General features: G+C 43.6%; 1 protein-coding gene across 1 annotated transcript; it reads left to right on the top strand.

The window, feature by feature from the left end:
• The first annotated feature begins 262 nt into the window (after positions 1–262).
• Positions 263–16,364, top strand: LOC118520383 (aldo-keto reductase family 1 member C15-like). Its single transcript, XM_078074079.1, is given in 10 exon segments — positions 263–347; positions 4,763–4,932; positions 5,751–5,842; positions 5,844–5,865; positions 6,754–6,831; positions 7,869–7,991; positions 10,728–10,837; positions 12,313–12,478; positions 14,304–14,386; positions 16,115–16,364. Coding segments are annotated over 10 exon segments (972 nt in total). The 3' UTR covers positions 16,158–16,364.
• Positions 16,365–17,104: the final 740 nt, after the last annotated feature.

The following is a 17,104-nucleotide window of genomic DNA, read 5'->3' as shown; positions in this document are numbered from 1 at the left end:
GAGAAAATTCAAACTCCCGTGACTTGCGTGACATTTCTGGGCGCAGTTCCTGCAAGAGATGTCTGCAGGGACCTGAAAGAAAGACATGAACGTCATTGGATTGATTCCAGTTTCATCGTTCAATAGCTGGAGTCTGCAAGCCCAGCCCCACCTACCTCGTTGTTGGTAGCAATAAAGGACACTGGAGCCTTGTCTTCTCTTGGCTCTCTGTCAGGAAGAGGGAGGAGAGACAGAGCCAGATTAGCCGGGACTATGGACAGTGATGGACCTCAACCGGAGTTGTTCCGTGAAACTGAATGATGGGCACATCATGCCTGTGCTCGGGTTTGGCACTCTTGCTTCTAATGACATAGGTGGAACCCAGGCGACCGGAGGGTTGACCATGAACAGCCCTGGAAGGGTGGTCAGCAGACATGCACCCCATGCCTCGTGCACTCCGGGTGATGAATCCTGGCAGGACTCATTTGGGTCTTCATTTCATGATCTCTAACTTTGCACTAAGTGGGATGGCGAGCTGTTGATTCTGGGGATCCAGAGGTGATCATTTTGAGGGTGGATTATTATTTATTATTATTATTTATTATTTTACTGCAATGCATACTGAATGCTTACTGTGTATTTTAAGTGCTTTCCATGCATTTTTTTTTTTTTTTTTAATTCCTCGACAACACTCCTGGGTAAGTGCTATTATTCTTTCTTATTTCTCACCTGTTTAAAATCTGAGCTGGGGCTGCCCCTCCTGCCGCCACCTGCTGCCTCGGTCAGAGCCACTCTGCTCTTTGTTAGAAGCTCCTGATGGGCAGTGGGTGCAGGGGGCAGGATGACATGACCGCTTCGTAGCTGCTTTGCTGTAGGTTCATTGGCACATCACCAAAATCTTTCATCCTAGGAGAACCTGCTATTATTTCAAGCAGTAGGTTAGTGCCTGAACTATCACCAGCTAATGGCTCTCAGACAAGGCCAGTTTGTTTGCGTGACATAATTATCTCGTGTCCACCATTATAGCTTAAGCAGAGGGTATGTTCTTCCATATTTATATCCAACCTACTGTTGTTAAAGACAGAAAAGTGCCACAGAGGATAGAATCAAAACAGCCCATTATCTCCACACTGACCCAAAGTAACATGTGCCTGTGCTTTGTATGGTGCAAAAGGTACAGAGTAAGATGGGAACTTCTCTTCCACCCTGAGCGGAGTTCTTTTTCTGAATGTGACCCCCCCAGCCCCACACTAGTGTCCTGTGGGTCATGGCAGAAGCAAGAAGCATGTTCCAGTATCTGTGCATGCAATTTTTTTCACAGAGGCAAGTGTCTTTTCAGCCTCACCTAGCCCCCTGTATGTGAAGCCAGTGTGTGCATTTTATCAGAGGCTGAGATAAATATTAGAATAAATAAACGAGCATTTGACACAGTGGGCAGAAAGGAATAATACCCCTTCTGATCTCATGAGTGAGGCTCTCAAGAAAGTACAGGTGGAATATGTCATTATTAATGAATAAATCAATTAACCAATTCAACAGTCATGATTAAGCTTCTACTTGGTGTTAAAATCTACCCCAGCGGTGGTGAGAGTTTGCACAGAAGATAGCTCCATGTCTTTGGGGCTTCGACAGCCAGAGGAAGACACCTGATGCCCGGGACAACAGCCACTCAACAAGGCTCAATGTTAGATCGCTAGGTGCCAGGAGAAGTGAGGGGTTCAGAAAGAGGAGGCTGATGGGAGCTGGGATGTGCTGGGAAGGCTTCCAGGAGGAGGTGAGCTGAGCTTAAGTGAGGCTGGAAGTCAGACTCAGACATTCTAACGGGCAGTGTGACGGCTCCATTTCAGTAGAAGAGGCCATTCCAGCATGACTGGAATCTCAAATGGCTGGCAGAGGGACGAGGAATACTCTGGCGGCCCGCAGACCCGGTTGGCGCAGCGGAGAGTGTCCCCTGGTATAAGTCTTGGTTTTGTAGTTGTTGTAAAGACAGATCTTTAATGACAACATCATGAATAATTTTGAAATATCGTTCCAACTTTTTAAAAAGATTCCAGTCATGTGTCACTTCCACTGCTCTAGGCTGCTGGCTTAACGGGGCAATCACTTAGGGGTCCGAGCACCTGCTTCCTGTGCCCTTGTCCGTGGTACTTGCTCAAATTGTCCATTCACAGTTATTACCAGGTACAGAAGCACCCAGGGCTGCCCTAGTGACTTCTCTGAATTCCAGACATCCTCCTCCCTGCAGCCATTATACAGAGACCACTCTCTCTACTTCTGAAAAACAGGTGGCCGCCAGGGCATTAGTTAGGTGGAACCCTTACTAGGTCACCTGGTTGAAGGTTTCCCTCCTGGGAACCAGGATCATGAATCTGGCGCATCCTGAAGCTGAGCAAACGGGCAACAGAAACTCCCCAAGCAGATAACTAGGAGTGGGGATGATAGTGTGTGGCAGGTGCGGTTGTCCCACCCGTACGCTCCCCGTGAACCCCTGGCGCTTAGCCTGACTTCCAGCTGCCCGCATTTGCGTCTCCTCACCTGAACGCCGGGGACTTACGCAAAGCCTCCAGGAGCAGCCCGTAGCAATTTACTGACTGGAATTATCTAGGAACATTCTCGGTCCCTCGCTTCTTGGGAGCTATATGTTTCCCATGAGCATGGGGTTCATAGTGGCAACTGTGATAGAGCAGTGTTTACTGGCTCTCTTCCTTCTCCCACTTGCTCACACCCCTACTGGTGTACCCTTTGCCCCTCCAGTAAATTACTTGCTTTGGGATCCTTGCCTTGGTTTCACCATCTGGAGGAACCCACACTAATTCAAAGAGGCCACTTGTATTTCTAGCCCTTGGTCACTGAATCAGGTATGAGGATTGTGGCACCACATGATTGTTACTAGTTCAAAGTAATATATCGCATCTTCAATGACAGTGTCCTAAACCTACAGTGTCCTTCCTTGCAACCTGGCTCTTGCGGTTGTACCCTCAAGAAGCCGTTCGACATTCTGTCATGCCCGTCGCTTCTTGAAGATGCAGTATCTTCAGAGAACCAATGCATTCTGTGGTCAGGAGCTCATTGGTGCATATCCTTCACTATAAAGGGGTCAAAGCGCTAGTGCATGAGATCCTGTAATGACAAGCCAAACTCTCTGAGAGCTCTTACATCGTAATGCTGGCCGAGGGACTGTGAAGGGGACATACATAGAAACTCATCCATAGAACGTGGTAGTCTCAGTAAAGATGAATTCCTTGCTTCCCTCCCCACTGGGGTGGGGTGTTTAATACAATCAACTTGCCACTCAGGGGCTGGCTTGCCTCCTCGAGGAATGGTACCTTACCAAGACTCGGTGTCAGTCTCTGCTGCTGCTGACGGGCCACACATTTACAAACAGTGGGGTCTAAAAGAGCTCTAGTGAGAAGTAGCACATGAAGTTGGCCCAGGCGCAGTCTTAATCCCTTCCAGCATGTCTGTTCCGTTCATGGGCCCATAGTGTGAGGCCTGCAGTGGTCAGGTAGAGAGGTGAAGTAGCGTCCAGTGGTCAACACATCTTCTCTACCTGATGACTGAGAACCTCTCCCAAAGACTGGTGGCCACAGAAATTCCCAGGCAGAGTTGTGGGTGCTTCCAGCTGGAAGACTTTGGGTGAGTGTGCACGGATATGTTTAGTGCCAAGCTCATAGAATGACAATTGTGTCACAATGATGGGCATCATGTAGTATATTTCTCCTTTAATTCTCTCTCAATCTCCCTGAAAATCAGCCATTATTTTCCTTTAATCCAATTGGTATACTATTGATTTGTTTTTTGTCAGCTTTACTGAGGTAAAATTCACAAAATTGTAAGATATTTAAACTGCACGACATGATTATTTGATATATGTATACATGGTGAGAATATTCGTCCCATCAAGTCTAACTCATCCCTCACCTCACATATTTATGCCTTCATTTCTTTTCTGGTGAGAACATTTATCTTCTATCTTCTTAACAAATTTCAATTCTACAGGACGGGGTTATCAACAATAGTTACCATGATATACATGAGTTCCTTAGACCTTGTTTTATAGCTGAAAGTTGGCACCATTTTACTAATGTCTCCCCATTTCCCCAACTCCTGGCCCCTGGCAATCCCTTTTCTACTTTCTGTTTCTAGGAAATGGAATTTTTTTTTCAGATCCCGTATATAAGTGACACCATGCAGTAGTTGTCTTTCTCTGTCTGTCTGCCTTATCTCACTTAGCATAGGTTCATCCATTTGTTGCAAATGGAGGATATCTTTCTTTAAAGCTGAATAATATTCTGTTGTGTGATATATACATATAAAGAAAATGTGATATATATATACATATATATATGTATATGTGTATATATATATATGTATATATATATAATTGGATGGAGAATGGCTATTATGGCCTCATTTTCAATTCTAAACCAAAAATACATGCCGTCCCTTTTATCCTGTCTCTGTCTCCTGTAACCATATCTATGTACATCTATATACTTAGAAGTTCTCTCTAGTGTCAGAAGCTTTCCTCTTAGTAACTTCCATACAACGAATTCCTTATTGAGTGAGAGTTGATTTTCTGTGGTCCTTGGTGAAGCCTGTTTCACTAACTCCTCTGAGATGAGAGGTCTGTGCCCCCAGAGTACAGGTTTGTTACCGAGGCTTGCATCACCCCCCCAGGGGAGCAGGGGACACGCAGAAATAGCTGGCCAACATGCCATTAAGGAAATACATTACTTCTCTGTGTCAGGTGGATTACCAGCCCTCCTAATTTATATTTTATAGATTCCTAAAAGCAAGGCCGGTGAGGCCACCAAAGTGGCGATTGACGTAGGTTTCCGACACTTCGATGCAGCATATGTCTATCAAAATGAGGAGGAAGTCGGCAAGGCCATTCGAGAGAAGATCGCTGAAGGCACCGTGAAGAGAGAGGACACATTCTACACCACCAAGGTGCTGTGGGCCAGTGATGGGAAGTCACTGCTAGATACATTATCTTGCAAAACACAAAAAACAACCTTTGGTCTTGGTTTGAATAATTTATGTACCTTCTCACATCGTAGGGACCCATTGTAGAAAAGTAGAGAACGAAAAAAGCTTGCTTTGCTTGAAGCATGTGAGAGGTAGGAGAGCAGACCGCATTCACACGTGAAACATGATTAGTAATATGTATGTTTTTTATCCATTGTATGGCTCAGCTGAGCCACCACAGGTGGGGTCCACTCCTTTTATTCTTCAGCAGATTCTCTCAGGACATATCCACGTGTGGTTGACCTAGTATTCACAGAAGGGAGCCTGACTCAAAAATAGGTTCTTCAAGTCAGCATTGAATTTCCTGAGATTTGTAAAATGTTCTTAGGTGGAAAACGGTGCTTCCAATGTCAAGAGAGCAGGGGTCTCTACAGAATGACCCTATGAGTGTCTCCATCAGGGACACCCTGTTTCTAGAAAGTGGCAGAATTCCTTCCAGGCAGATTCTGTTCCCCTTGCATGACACTTCCTGACTCTCCCTTCAGAGATGACTTTTCTGACCTGTGGGATGTTTGGGCTGCTCTCCCTGGCCCATCCAAGTTCATTCAGTTTTCCTACCATCACTCGAATACAGCTCAGTGCCCCTGAAGGACCCCAGTCACACCAAGTGATGAATTTAGTCCCGGCGTTTCTTATTTTTAGACCACCCCAGTGACTTGCTACTCACTTCTCAATCTTGTAACTGAGATGCTTAATTTTGGTCCCCAAATGTGTGAAATCACTTCTTTTGGTCACTGCAGCTTTGGACTACTTTCCGTTGCCCGGAATTGGTTCGACCAGCCCTGGAAAGATCACTGAAGGCACTTCAGCTGGACTCTGTGGATCTCTTCATTACATTTGCCACTCGTCATGAAGGTCAGCTTCTGCTTTTCCTTGTTATGCCCATCACTGCTGCCACACCTCGTTTCCTCCTTCCTGATAGATTGTCGGGGTTCTGACTGAGAGGTAGGCTTGGGTGTGGTGCATAGAATTGCTCCATGACTTATGACTCTTGTTGACACTTCTGTCATCTCACCACTGAGATTTTTTTTCCTCATCCCATAGCCTGCAGAATGATTGAAATTCAATGATCTCTTTGTCTCTACCTCAAAGAGTTGAGGACAGTGCCCTACACGTCTAAGTGATGTGCTCCTGTCTGTGGTCCCTTAGCGATCAGTGTCCTCAAGAACGTTAAGTTATAACTGACTGCATCGATATGGGAAACCCCTACCTCTGTAGGGGAAGAGTCCCTCCCATATGGACCTCTCAGCCCAATCATGATATGGTACCGTGGGTTGGTCCTCACTGCACCCCTGGGCTTCTTTGGGCTTCGCTGATCCAACCTCTCATCAGAGTGGACATTCACTGACCATGTCTGGTAACCTCACCATCTCTGACAGGTTGTCATAAACTGAAGCTGAAACACATTGCTTATTAGTAAAGGGAGTTCCTATCATCCAAACCAGCCTGTCCTTGTGAAATCAATTCCAACAGTACGAAAACTGATTCTTGGCAGAGTTTAGGGGTGTGTGTGGATAGGAGGGAGAGGAGGTACTTAGTTACAGTCTCTCCTGATTCTTGTTCTCCTCCCTCTCCCCATTTCTTCTCCACAACACACACACACCTGCATGCACAAATTCACACATACACTCTCATCAGTAATCACAACTTTTTAAAGGTCATGTGACCAAGCTCCTTAGGCACCAGAAAGGTCATTCTTTAAACAAACCTTCTTCCTCCTTCTCTCTCCTCTCCGTATTCCAGCCTGGGGAGGAGTTTATGCCCAAGGATGCCAACGGGGAGGTTATTTTACAGACGGTGGACCTGTGTGACACGTGGGCAGTAAGTGTGGCTACTAGACCCGAGAGGCACTGTGCAGTGAGGTAGAGGTCACTGGGTGGGGAGTCAGGAGACATGGGTTCTGGCTCCATCAATTGTCTGCTTTCAGACAGGTGGCTGAGCCTCGACGTACATCAGTGTTCTCATCTATACAGCAAGGGCGTTGAACAGGATGGCCTCTTAGGTCTATTTTTAATCTAACTTCTGTGGTTCTAAGTGGAGGTTTCTTTGCTCCATGGATCAGGTTGAATCTGCCAGCCCCATAAGGGGGATTGTCAGCAGCAAGCTCAAAAGGAGGTAGAGCTCTATCCAGCACAAGTAAATGCACCCACAGCGGGAGGGAAGGACTGCTGTCTGACTTAGCAGAAGGGTGGGCTGTAGGAGCGAAGCTTGCCCTTGTGTACCCCATTCCATACACTTTTTTCACCATTCAAGGAAAGAGGAAGCAGAAGGATCTTCCTTTGGTGGAAAATCTGAGAGTTTCTCTTTGTCCTTGACCCTGATACCATTTGTTAAAGAACTGTTATGGGCTTTTTTTTTTTTTTTTAAAGATTTTATTTATTTATTTGACAGAGAGAGAGACACAGCAAGAGAGGGAACACAAGCAGGGGAGTGGGAGAGGGAGAAGCAGGCTTCCCGCGGAGCAGGGAGCCCGATGCGGGGCTCGATCCCAGGACCTGGAATCATGACCTGAGCCGAAGGCAGACGCTTAATGACTGAGCCACCCAGGCGCCCCAAAGAACTGTTATGGGCTTAATAGCAAAACAGGTGCTGCGGAAGAGAGCGGGGAGCTGAGGGGCAACTTAAAAGCTTTTCAATGTCTATTTGTTGTCCTGGTTGTGCATGTTAATGGACTCAAGGAAACAAAACGTGTACATAGCGATAAAGTATCATAGGAAATAATATATGTAAATGATAAAACTGGTTCAGTCAAATCATTATATATGTTAAAAACAGATTTCCTAGTTTTGAAATGTTCAATGTCAAATGCAAGGGCCAAAGTACACTAAAGATTTGCCTCATGTTTCCCTCCTCCCCAGGCCATGGAGAAGTGTAAAGATGCAGGTTTAACCAAGTCCATTGGGGTATCCAATTTCAACCACAAGCAGCTGGAAATGATCCTGAACAAACCAGGGCTCAAGTACAAGCCTGTCTGCAACCAGGTGAGCCCACAGCCCACAGGAGACTACCTTGCTTCCTGCCCTTCATACCCTCTTCCTTAATGTATGGGACCCAAATTTCTGGCTCATGTCCACTGCATAGGGGATTGTTCCTTTTATTACAAGAGGAAATGCCAAAGGATGAACAGGTTGAGGGCAGTGGGAAGGGTATGATTTCTACTTCTCAGATTCCTCTGAGACGTCCAAATGGGAGATGCTGAGTTGGCAGATGGCAGTGCTGGTCTGGAGCTCAGGAAGTCGGTCAGGGCTGGAGGTGCAGATTTTGGAGTCCTTGCTTTATGGGTGGTAATTAAACTCACAGAAATGGATTAGCATTTCTGGGAGCAAATTTCCAGTTTATTCTGAGATAGGATAAACTGGAAGGGCAGGAAAGTCAACATTTAATTAAGGATCAGGCAAAGGGGCACTGGTTAGGAGACTGAATATGAGTTGCTAAGTTGGGAGAGAGAACATGGTGGAAGCCAAAGGAGAGGGTTGAAAAGGTTTGAGTGAGTCATCGGGGTGGGGGGGGGGCAGTCCTTGGTGAGGAGCAGCCAGTCTAAATAGGGGTAGAAAATGCCACTGGACTTCATGACACGGGCTGCATGAGAAAGCCCACAGGAGCAGTGGCGGGGCAGTGAGAGAGGAGCTGAGAAGAGAAGGAAAGAAGTGGAGAGTGAGGAAAGGGAGAAGTCATAATTAAAAGAAATAATTTTAAAAAATAACTCTCAACACCCAAAAAACAAATAATCCAATCAAGAAATGGGCAGAAGACATGAACAGACATTTCTCCAAAGAAGACATCCAAATGGTCAACAGACACATGAAAAATGCTCCACATCGCTCGGCATCAGGGAAATCCAAATCAAAACCTCAATGAGATACCACCTCACACCATTCAGAATGGCTAAAATTAACAAGACAGGAAACGACAGATGTTGGCGGGGATGTGGAGAAAGGGGAACCCTCCTACACTGTTGGTGGGAATGCAAGCTGGTGCAGCCACTCTGGAAAACAGTATGGAGGTTCTTCAAAAAGTTGAAAATAGAGCTACCCTATGATCCAGCAATTGCACCACTGGGTATTTATCTCACAGTTACAGATGTAGTGATCCAAAGGGGTACATGCAGCCCGATGTTCATAGTAGCAATGTCCACAATAGCCAAACTGTGGAAGGAGCCGAGATGTCCTTTGACAGATGAATGGATAAAGATGTGGTTCATAAATCCAATGGAATATTACTCAGATATCAGAAAGAATGAATACTTACCATTTACATCGATGTGAATGGAACTGGAGGGGATTATGCTAAGTGAAATAAGTCAATCAGAGAAAGACAATTATCATATGGTTTCACTCATATGTGGAACATAAGAAATGGTGCAGAGGATCATAGGGGAAGGGAAGGAAGACTGGATGGGAAGAAATCAGAGAGGGAGACAAACCATGAGAGACTTAACTCTGGGAAACAAACTGAGGGTTGCTGGAGGGGAGGTAGTTGGGCAGATGAGGTAACTGGGTGATGGCATTAAGGAGGGCACGTGATGTGATGAGCACTGGGTGTTATATGCAACTGATGAATTACTGGACACTACATCTGAAACTAATGATGTACTATATGTTGGCTAATTGAATTAAAAATAACGCCATATGTTGCCAATTTTCAAACACTATTATATTGTAAAGTTTTATAGCCCTTTTGTAAAAGAGCTTGAAAATGAGGCAAGAAACCATTCACATATTTATACTCTTCATCTTAGTTATTTTACTTCTAGGAATCTATTTGCAGAAAATAATTTAAAATGTGTTAAAATATGTCCTTCAGTCCTTCCTTCCTTCCCTTTGTCTTCCTCCTCCTCCTCTTTATCTCTCAATTTATTTGTGAAAGAAACTAAGCCTTTTTTCTTTTAAATTTTCCCACACAACTGGTTTTACCGACTGATGCCTGTGATACAGTTTGACATGTTACTCCGTCTTTTGTGCTTCCTGTAAACTGGAGGTTAGGTCTAAAGATGTGATCATATACACATGTCATCGTGAATTCATGAGTTTTAACAGATGGGATGTTTTCCCATCCAGTGCAGTTGCCGTTCTTATCCATGAGCAAATGGTTCACGATTTTGGTCAGCAGAAGCCTCCTCTTCCTCTTTGTCTTACCCATCTTCTTTACTCTCAGGACTGTAGGATGTTCTAGGATCAATTTGTAGCTTTTTTGTTCAGACCTGGAATCATCCAGGTTTCTAAGGAATCTTGGTTTCTTTTAGTAGGAAATGGCATTTAGAGGCCACAACCTGAGCATAATGGTCTCTAATCATTTTAAATACTAATAAAAAAATGAGAAGAGGGGCAACTGGGTGCCTTAGTCAGTAAAGCATCCCATTCTTGATCTCAGCTCAGTCTTGATATCAGGGTCGTGAGTTCAAGCCCTGCATTGGGCTCTGCATTGGGTGTGGAGCCTACAGAAGAAGAAGAAAAAGGGAAGAAGGGGAATAAGGAGAAGAAGAAGGAGGAGGAGGAGGAGGAGAACAGGAAGGGGAGGAGGAGGAAGAAGAAGAAAATTGTTTAATTACATTTGAAAATTGATAGCATCTGAAGGTATTTCAGAAGGACATGAGAAAAATAATCTGAAAATATAGTATATATGTTAATAGAGTATCAGATATTTCTTCAAAGGACTTTCCAAATTTACATGTCATTGGCTTATGTATTTTGACATCTTTTGGTCTTGGCAATTTACAGGTGGAATGTCATCCTTACCTCAACCAGAGCAAACTCCTGGAGTTCTGCAAGTCCAAGGACATCGTTCTTGTTGCCTATAGTGCCCTGGGATCCCAAAAGGACCCAACCTGGTAATGAGAATATCAAAGTGAACCTATGTCAACAACTCTATGATGACGAAACACTTTTATTAACATCTTAATGTGGAAAGATTCAAACATCAGAAAGTAAACATGATCATGTAGCGAGTTCCCATGTACCATCACCGAGCTTCAAAAATCACCCACCTTCTTACAATCTTGCTTCATCCATGCGTCCATCTATTCCAAACTCCACTCCAAATGGTATTTATTAAGTTATTAATAATGTTGTTTATTAATTTGATGGTAAAATTTGCACAGCATATCATGCATAACTCTTAGCTGTATAATTTTGACAAATGGATGTACAGTATAACCCACACCCCTACCATGATACAGAAACTTGCTATCTCCTAAGACCATTCTTTTGTGTTTCTTCCCAAAAAGTTCTTCCTCACCATCTTTTTTTTAAAGTATTTATTTTAATTCCAGTTAGTTAACACACAGTGTTATGTTAGTTTCGAGTGTACAATACAGTGAGTCAACACTTCCATACAACACCTGGTGCTTATCACAGCAAGTGCCCTCCTTCATCCCCGTCACCTGTTTCCACCCTCCCTCCATCCCCCCTCCCCTCTGATGACCATCAGTTTGTTCTCTGCAGTTAAGAGTCTGTTTCTTCATTTATCTCTTTCTCTCTCTCTTACTTTTTCCCCTTTGCTTCTTTGTTTCTTAAATTCCACATGAGTGAAATCATCAGATATTTGTCTTTCTCTGACTGACTTATTTCACTTAACATTATACTCCCTAGCTCCATCCATGTCATTGCAAATAGCAAGATTTCATTCTTTTTTATGGCTGAGTAATATTCCATTGTATATATACACCACCTCTTCTTTATCCATTCATCAGCCAATGGACACTTGGGCTGATTCTGTATCTTGGCTATTGTAAATAATGCTGCTATAAGCATAGGGGTGCATGTATCCCTTTGAATTAGTGTTCTTGTATTCTTGGGTAAATACCCAGAAGTACAATTGCTGGATCGTAAGCCAGTTTTATTTTTAACTTTTTGAGGAACCCCCATAATGTTTTCTTCCTTACCATTTTTTCTGATTTCCTTTTTCAATTTGGATTAGTTTGGTATGTTTTAGGACTTCATAAATAAAAGAAGTCATAGAGTACACACTCTTTGTGTCCAGCTTCTTTGGCTTAGCTTAGTATCTGTGGAATGTATCTGTGTTGTTGCAAGTGTCTAGTTTATTCTTGTTTGCTGCTGTGTAATATTTCATTGTATGGGCACATATCCCACAAGTTGTTTCTCTAGTCATCTGTTGATGGAAACATTAATTGTTTCCAGTTTGGTGTAATCATGAATGAATCCCTATGAATATTCATGAAACTCTCTTTTAATCATACCATATTATACCCACTTCTCTCAATCGTCTGGAGAATCTGGGGAAAGGTGACAGCACACTCTAGATGTTCAGTCCCACACCCTTCAAATCTGTGTTTTTTGTTCTCAGGATGGCAGGGGGTAGCCCATCCCTCTTGGAAGAGCCAATCTTGAATGCCATTGCCAAGAAACACAACAGAAACCCAGGCCAGGTGGCCCTGCGCTTCCAGCCGCAGTGGGGGGTGGTGGTCCTGGCCAAGAGCTTCAACGAGAAGAGACTCAAAGAGAACTCTGAGGTATAGGTGCAGCGGTATTTTTCCAAAGTGAGGAATGGGTGCTGTGTTGGGGACTATCTCTCTTGCTTTTCAGCAAGTGCCCATGTGCATTCATTCCCAGGCATCTCTCCCTGTGTGCCATGGGGCAGCTAGGCAGGTAGGAGAGAGAGTACAAGCCTGAGTCCTAGGCTTTATGGTCTTTAGTTCTGGCTTTACCTCTTCCTAATTTTGTGACCCTGAGCAGATTTTACCTCTATGCTCCTTACAGGAGGCCTTCCATGCAGTAAAGAACTTTTAAAACCCTGGTTCCTCTCTTTTACCTTCTCCACCTGATGAACTCCAATGTATATTTCAATATCAAACCCAAGTAGGATTAGCTGCTCTGTTAAACCATCAGCAGTTTGACCACCATAGCACTTGGCATGGCTGTGTGGGTTTTTCCTTATTAAACTCAAATTGCTTGTTTATATGTCAGTGTGCTCTCCAGGCTGTGAGACCCTAAATGTCATGACCCTCTCTGGGTCATCTTATAACACCTTGTCCCCAGCAGAGCTCCCGGCAGGTAGGAAGCTAGGTATAAGTTTATGGACTGGCCAAATTAACAAATGAATGAGTAGTGTTGCCCTAAACCCTCTCTCATATATCTCCTGGTGCCTCAGAACAGTAGTATTCTTCAGCTTACTTTGTTGTGAACTCCAGCGAATTGTGAAAAACTGTGGGAGCCCTAGCCCATCCTAATGACAACAAAAATTTCATCCTGAGTATAGTATTTGCACAAGATGATATTGTGGAGCATATTATTTAAAAGCATTTGCTCCAAAACCTTGAAGCCATAGATTTAGTTCATTCAATTTATGGAAATATCCAATAGGTAAATCTAATCTCATTGTTAAACCAATCAGAAAAAGATCCCATTTTATTTTTCAATTCAATTCAATATATTAATACATATCCCCATGACAACATATCACTTCTGGAGTATATTTGTAACATGAATGATAGATGGATGGAGAGATGATAGATGATAGATAGATAGATGATAGATAGATAGGTGGATAGGTAGAGGTACCGAGTTTTCTGTGAAATCATCCCCTGGATGAAATAATGAGTTTCCTGCTTTAATATTTCTTAACCAAAGATCTGTCTGCTTTGCTATTAATTCCCTCTCAATTAGGTGCTATGTATCTTCAAATAAAAAATCTGGACGTAAGTAAAAGAGACTTTATTCAAAAGGGAGAACTGTCTGGATGTAAGATCAATCCCTAAGTGTCTCAGAGATCAATCAGAAAGATTTTTCTCTTACAGGGAAGAGCAAACACAACTAGGAAGAGAATGGTGTTTGGGGTTGGAATGAGCAGGTGGTTGACTGAACCGCAGATCAGGAAATGCCTTTTTCTGAAGTCAACAGGTTCTTGAAGAGGCCTTTACAGGGGAGCTGCTCTTCCTTCCAGTGCTTGCTTAAGCTCAAGCTTGTGTCAAATTGTAGGTGGTTCTGGGGAAGGAAAAGCCTGATTACAGTTTGGTTGATTTTGTCCAGATTGTCCAGCTGTCCCTTTGGTTGGACAAAAAGGATTTTTTTTTCTTTTCTGTTGCAAGCAATTCACTTAGAACGATTTGGGATTGTGTGTTATGAGCCTTTTGTGGAGTGGAGCAGCAGAGAGGGGGTGGAGAAGAACGGGGTGGGAGGTGAACTCGGGCCAGCACCCCTAGGAGCTGATGGCAGGGATTGCCCCCCTCCCAGTGCACCCCTTTCCCACCCCCCTGCCCAGCTGTAAAGAACTGAAGCTCCCAGGTAGAAGCCAGCTGCGTTGGAGAGAGTTCAATTTAGTTCTTTCCTTCCTTTCAGGTTTTTGACTTTGAATTGACTCCAGAAGACATGAAAGCAATTGAAGGCCTCAACAGAAATTTCCGATATTTCAAACTACTATTGTAAGTGACTTGTATGTTGTATTTCACGGGTCGTTGGTTGTTTTCTGCGGTGTGGAGGTCAGCAGAGGAACTACACTCCCCTAAATCGGGAACAAAGGCCCGATTTCCACATAGCAGTGAAACTGGAGCTTCCCGTAGACTGCAGACTGGAGGTTTACTCCGGAGCTCAGGGTCTGACCTGACGGCATTGTGAGCAGGGACCCAGAACACCGGGAGCACAACTGCTAATGTTTGCATCATCGGGAATTCACTGCTTTCCTGCCCTAGTCTTGTGCCTGGCGTACCCCCACTCGGGGCCGACTGACCCATTAGACACAGAAGGCTCAGTGCCCACGGTCCACTCTACTTCTGGGGGGCCTATGGAAATGCTTCGTCTTTAATTCTTTTTAAAATCAGGAGAAAAAAGGATTCCATTAATAATGACTACGTAATAATGAGTCCCGCCTGGATTCTATTTATCCTAACACAATTGTAAAATGTAATGTTAATATTTTTATGGAGGAGTGTGGCCCACGAAGGCAAATGTACATTTTTTCCTTGGCGGGTATTTTTTTTTTTTAAAGATTTTGTTTATTTACTCATGATAGACAGAGAGAGAGAGAGAAAGAGAGAGAGGTAGAGGGAGAAGCAGGCTTCCCGCAGAGCAGGGAGCCCGATGCGGGACTCCATCCCAGGACCCCAGGATCATGACCTGTGCCGAAGGCAGACGCTTAACCATCTGAACCACCCAGGCACCCCTTGGCGGGTATTCTTTTCCCTGTTTCTTTCAGATCCATTTGTTTCAAATGCATCTTTTTGTTGGCTTTTTCTCAGCTGTATAATGTCACTGAACTGAATTATAAATGGGTCATGAAATTAATTGACCCTCAAGTTGGTGACTCATGTGTCCCCAGTGGTATACAGATAAGATTCTTTGGATTTCTCTGGTTTCTTGAGTCAAGATGGACTCCCGAGTTGCCTTTGTCCATCAGGAGGTGATCCTCTGGGAGCCCCTGCTTCCTTTGACTTTGACTTATTCATATTCCAGTTGTTCAGTTAGACTGCAGGGGGGTCTCAGGATGGAGGAGAAGGAAGACTAGTCAAATTGACAGGTGTTCGCAAGGGAGTTTAAAGATAAGGGGATTAAGATTTTAGTTACAGAATAAGAATTTAGTTTTGAACGAAAGATTGTCAGTAATACTGATTACTGAACAACAAGTATTCTCTTAAATTCTAAATTAAGAAGACAGTAATCACATTTTGTAGGTATGGTTATTTAGGTGTACATATTATCTCCTCAATAGACTGGGAGTTCCTTAATAGAAGGACCCTGTGTTGTCGAGGGAGCTCCTTATATATTTGCTGAACGCATGCGTAAAAAAACAAAAACAAAACAAAAAAGCAGCAAAATCCTCACTGTGACTATTCTCACCAATAGGGGCCGGTTCCACCTGGGGATGAAGTGACCACAATATTCATGCCCCAGTACTTACCCTTCTTGTAAACTGCCACCTAGATCAGGCTCTGTGTCTGTATTACAGGTGCACGTGCACTGGGCATGCAGGTGGACTCTGCTCGGGGCTCGGGAGCTTCAGTGCGCGTGCGCCCCAGGGGACAAGAGGTTTGGTGGGGGGGCGGTGTGTGGCTGCGGACTTGGAGGTTTTAGCCCGGCCTGCCTGCGTACCCAAAGAAACCCTCTGGAACCCTGGGAGGCAGAGTAACAAGTTCATGTCCTTCCTTCTCTTTCAGTGCTGTGGATCATCCTCATTACCCGTTTTCTGAAGAATACTGACCATGAGCTATCACCATTTGCTCTAGCAGAATTTCTCAACTTCCAGGGCTTGGAGAGGACTTCTGTGCGTGGTGAAGGTGATTAAAAGGAGTGTCTGTGGCTTTAGGCTGTTTGCCTTTCTTTCTTTCCCTTTTTCTTCCTTCCTTCCTTCCTTCCTTCCTTCCTTCCTTTCTTTCTTTCTTTCTTTTCTTTCTTTCTTTCTTTCTTTCTTTCTTTCTTTCTTTCTTTCTTTCTTTCTTTCTTAAAAATATAAAACAATAAAGACTTCAAAATAAGCACGTTGTTTTTTCCTGATGATTAAAATGATACATAAAGGGGTGCCTGGGTGGCTCAGTCGTTAAGCGTCTGCCTTCGGCTCAGGTCATGATCCCAGAGTCCTGGGATTGAGCCCCGCTCCCTGCTCTGTGGGAAACCTGCTTCTCCCTCTCCCACTCCCCCTGTTTGTGTTCCTTCTCTCACTTTGTCTCTCTCTGTCAAATAAATAAGTTAAAAATCTTAAAAAAAGATACATAAAAATTACAGAAGATTTGGGAAGTAAAGACAAAGGATAGAGAATACAGATAACCTATAATTAGCCCTTTTAAAAACACTTAGTTTTAAAACAAGTAAAAAAAAATAAAAATACTTAACTTTTGGTACATTTTCCTTCGTGATTTTCCTATACGTGTATGTGTTTATTTACAAAATTGAAATAATCTTCAACATACACACTGTATAATTTTTTTTAGTTAGCATAGTCTTTTTCCAAGATATTAAAATATTATTAAAAAGTTCCAGTATTATATTTGGCTTATGGTAAAGCAATGCATCTCAGTAATTAATTTCTCTATTGTCTTACCTGTGTTTTGGCATCGTGATTCGTTCTTGTGAATTTTGCCTTTCATCTATTTATTCATGCAGCACAACTTATTGATCATCCTTTGTTTGCTAGACATTGTTTTATCGGT

Source organism: Halichoerus grypus, chromosome 6 (genome assembly GCF_964656455.1).
Source record: "Halichoerus grypus chromosome 6, mHalGry1.hap1.1, whole genome shotgun sequence".
Taxonomy (NCBI): domain Eukaryota; kingdom Metazoa; phylum Chordata; class Mammalia; order Carnivora; family Phocidae; genus Halichoerus; species Halichoerus grypus.
The sequence above is the reverse complement of the archived record's forward strand: the minus strand, read 5'-3'. Positions and strand labels throughout refer to the sequence as shown.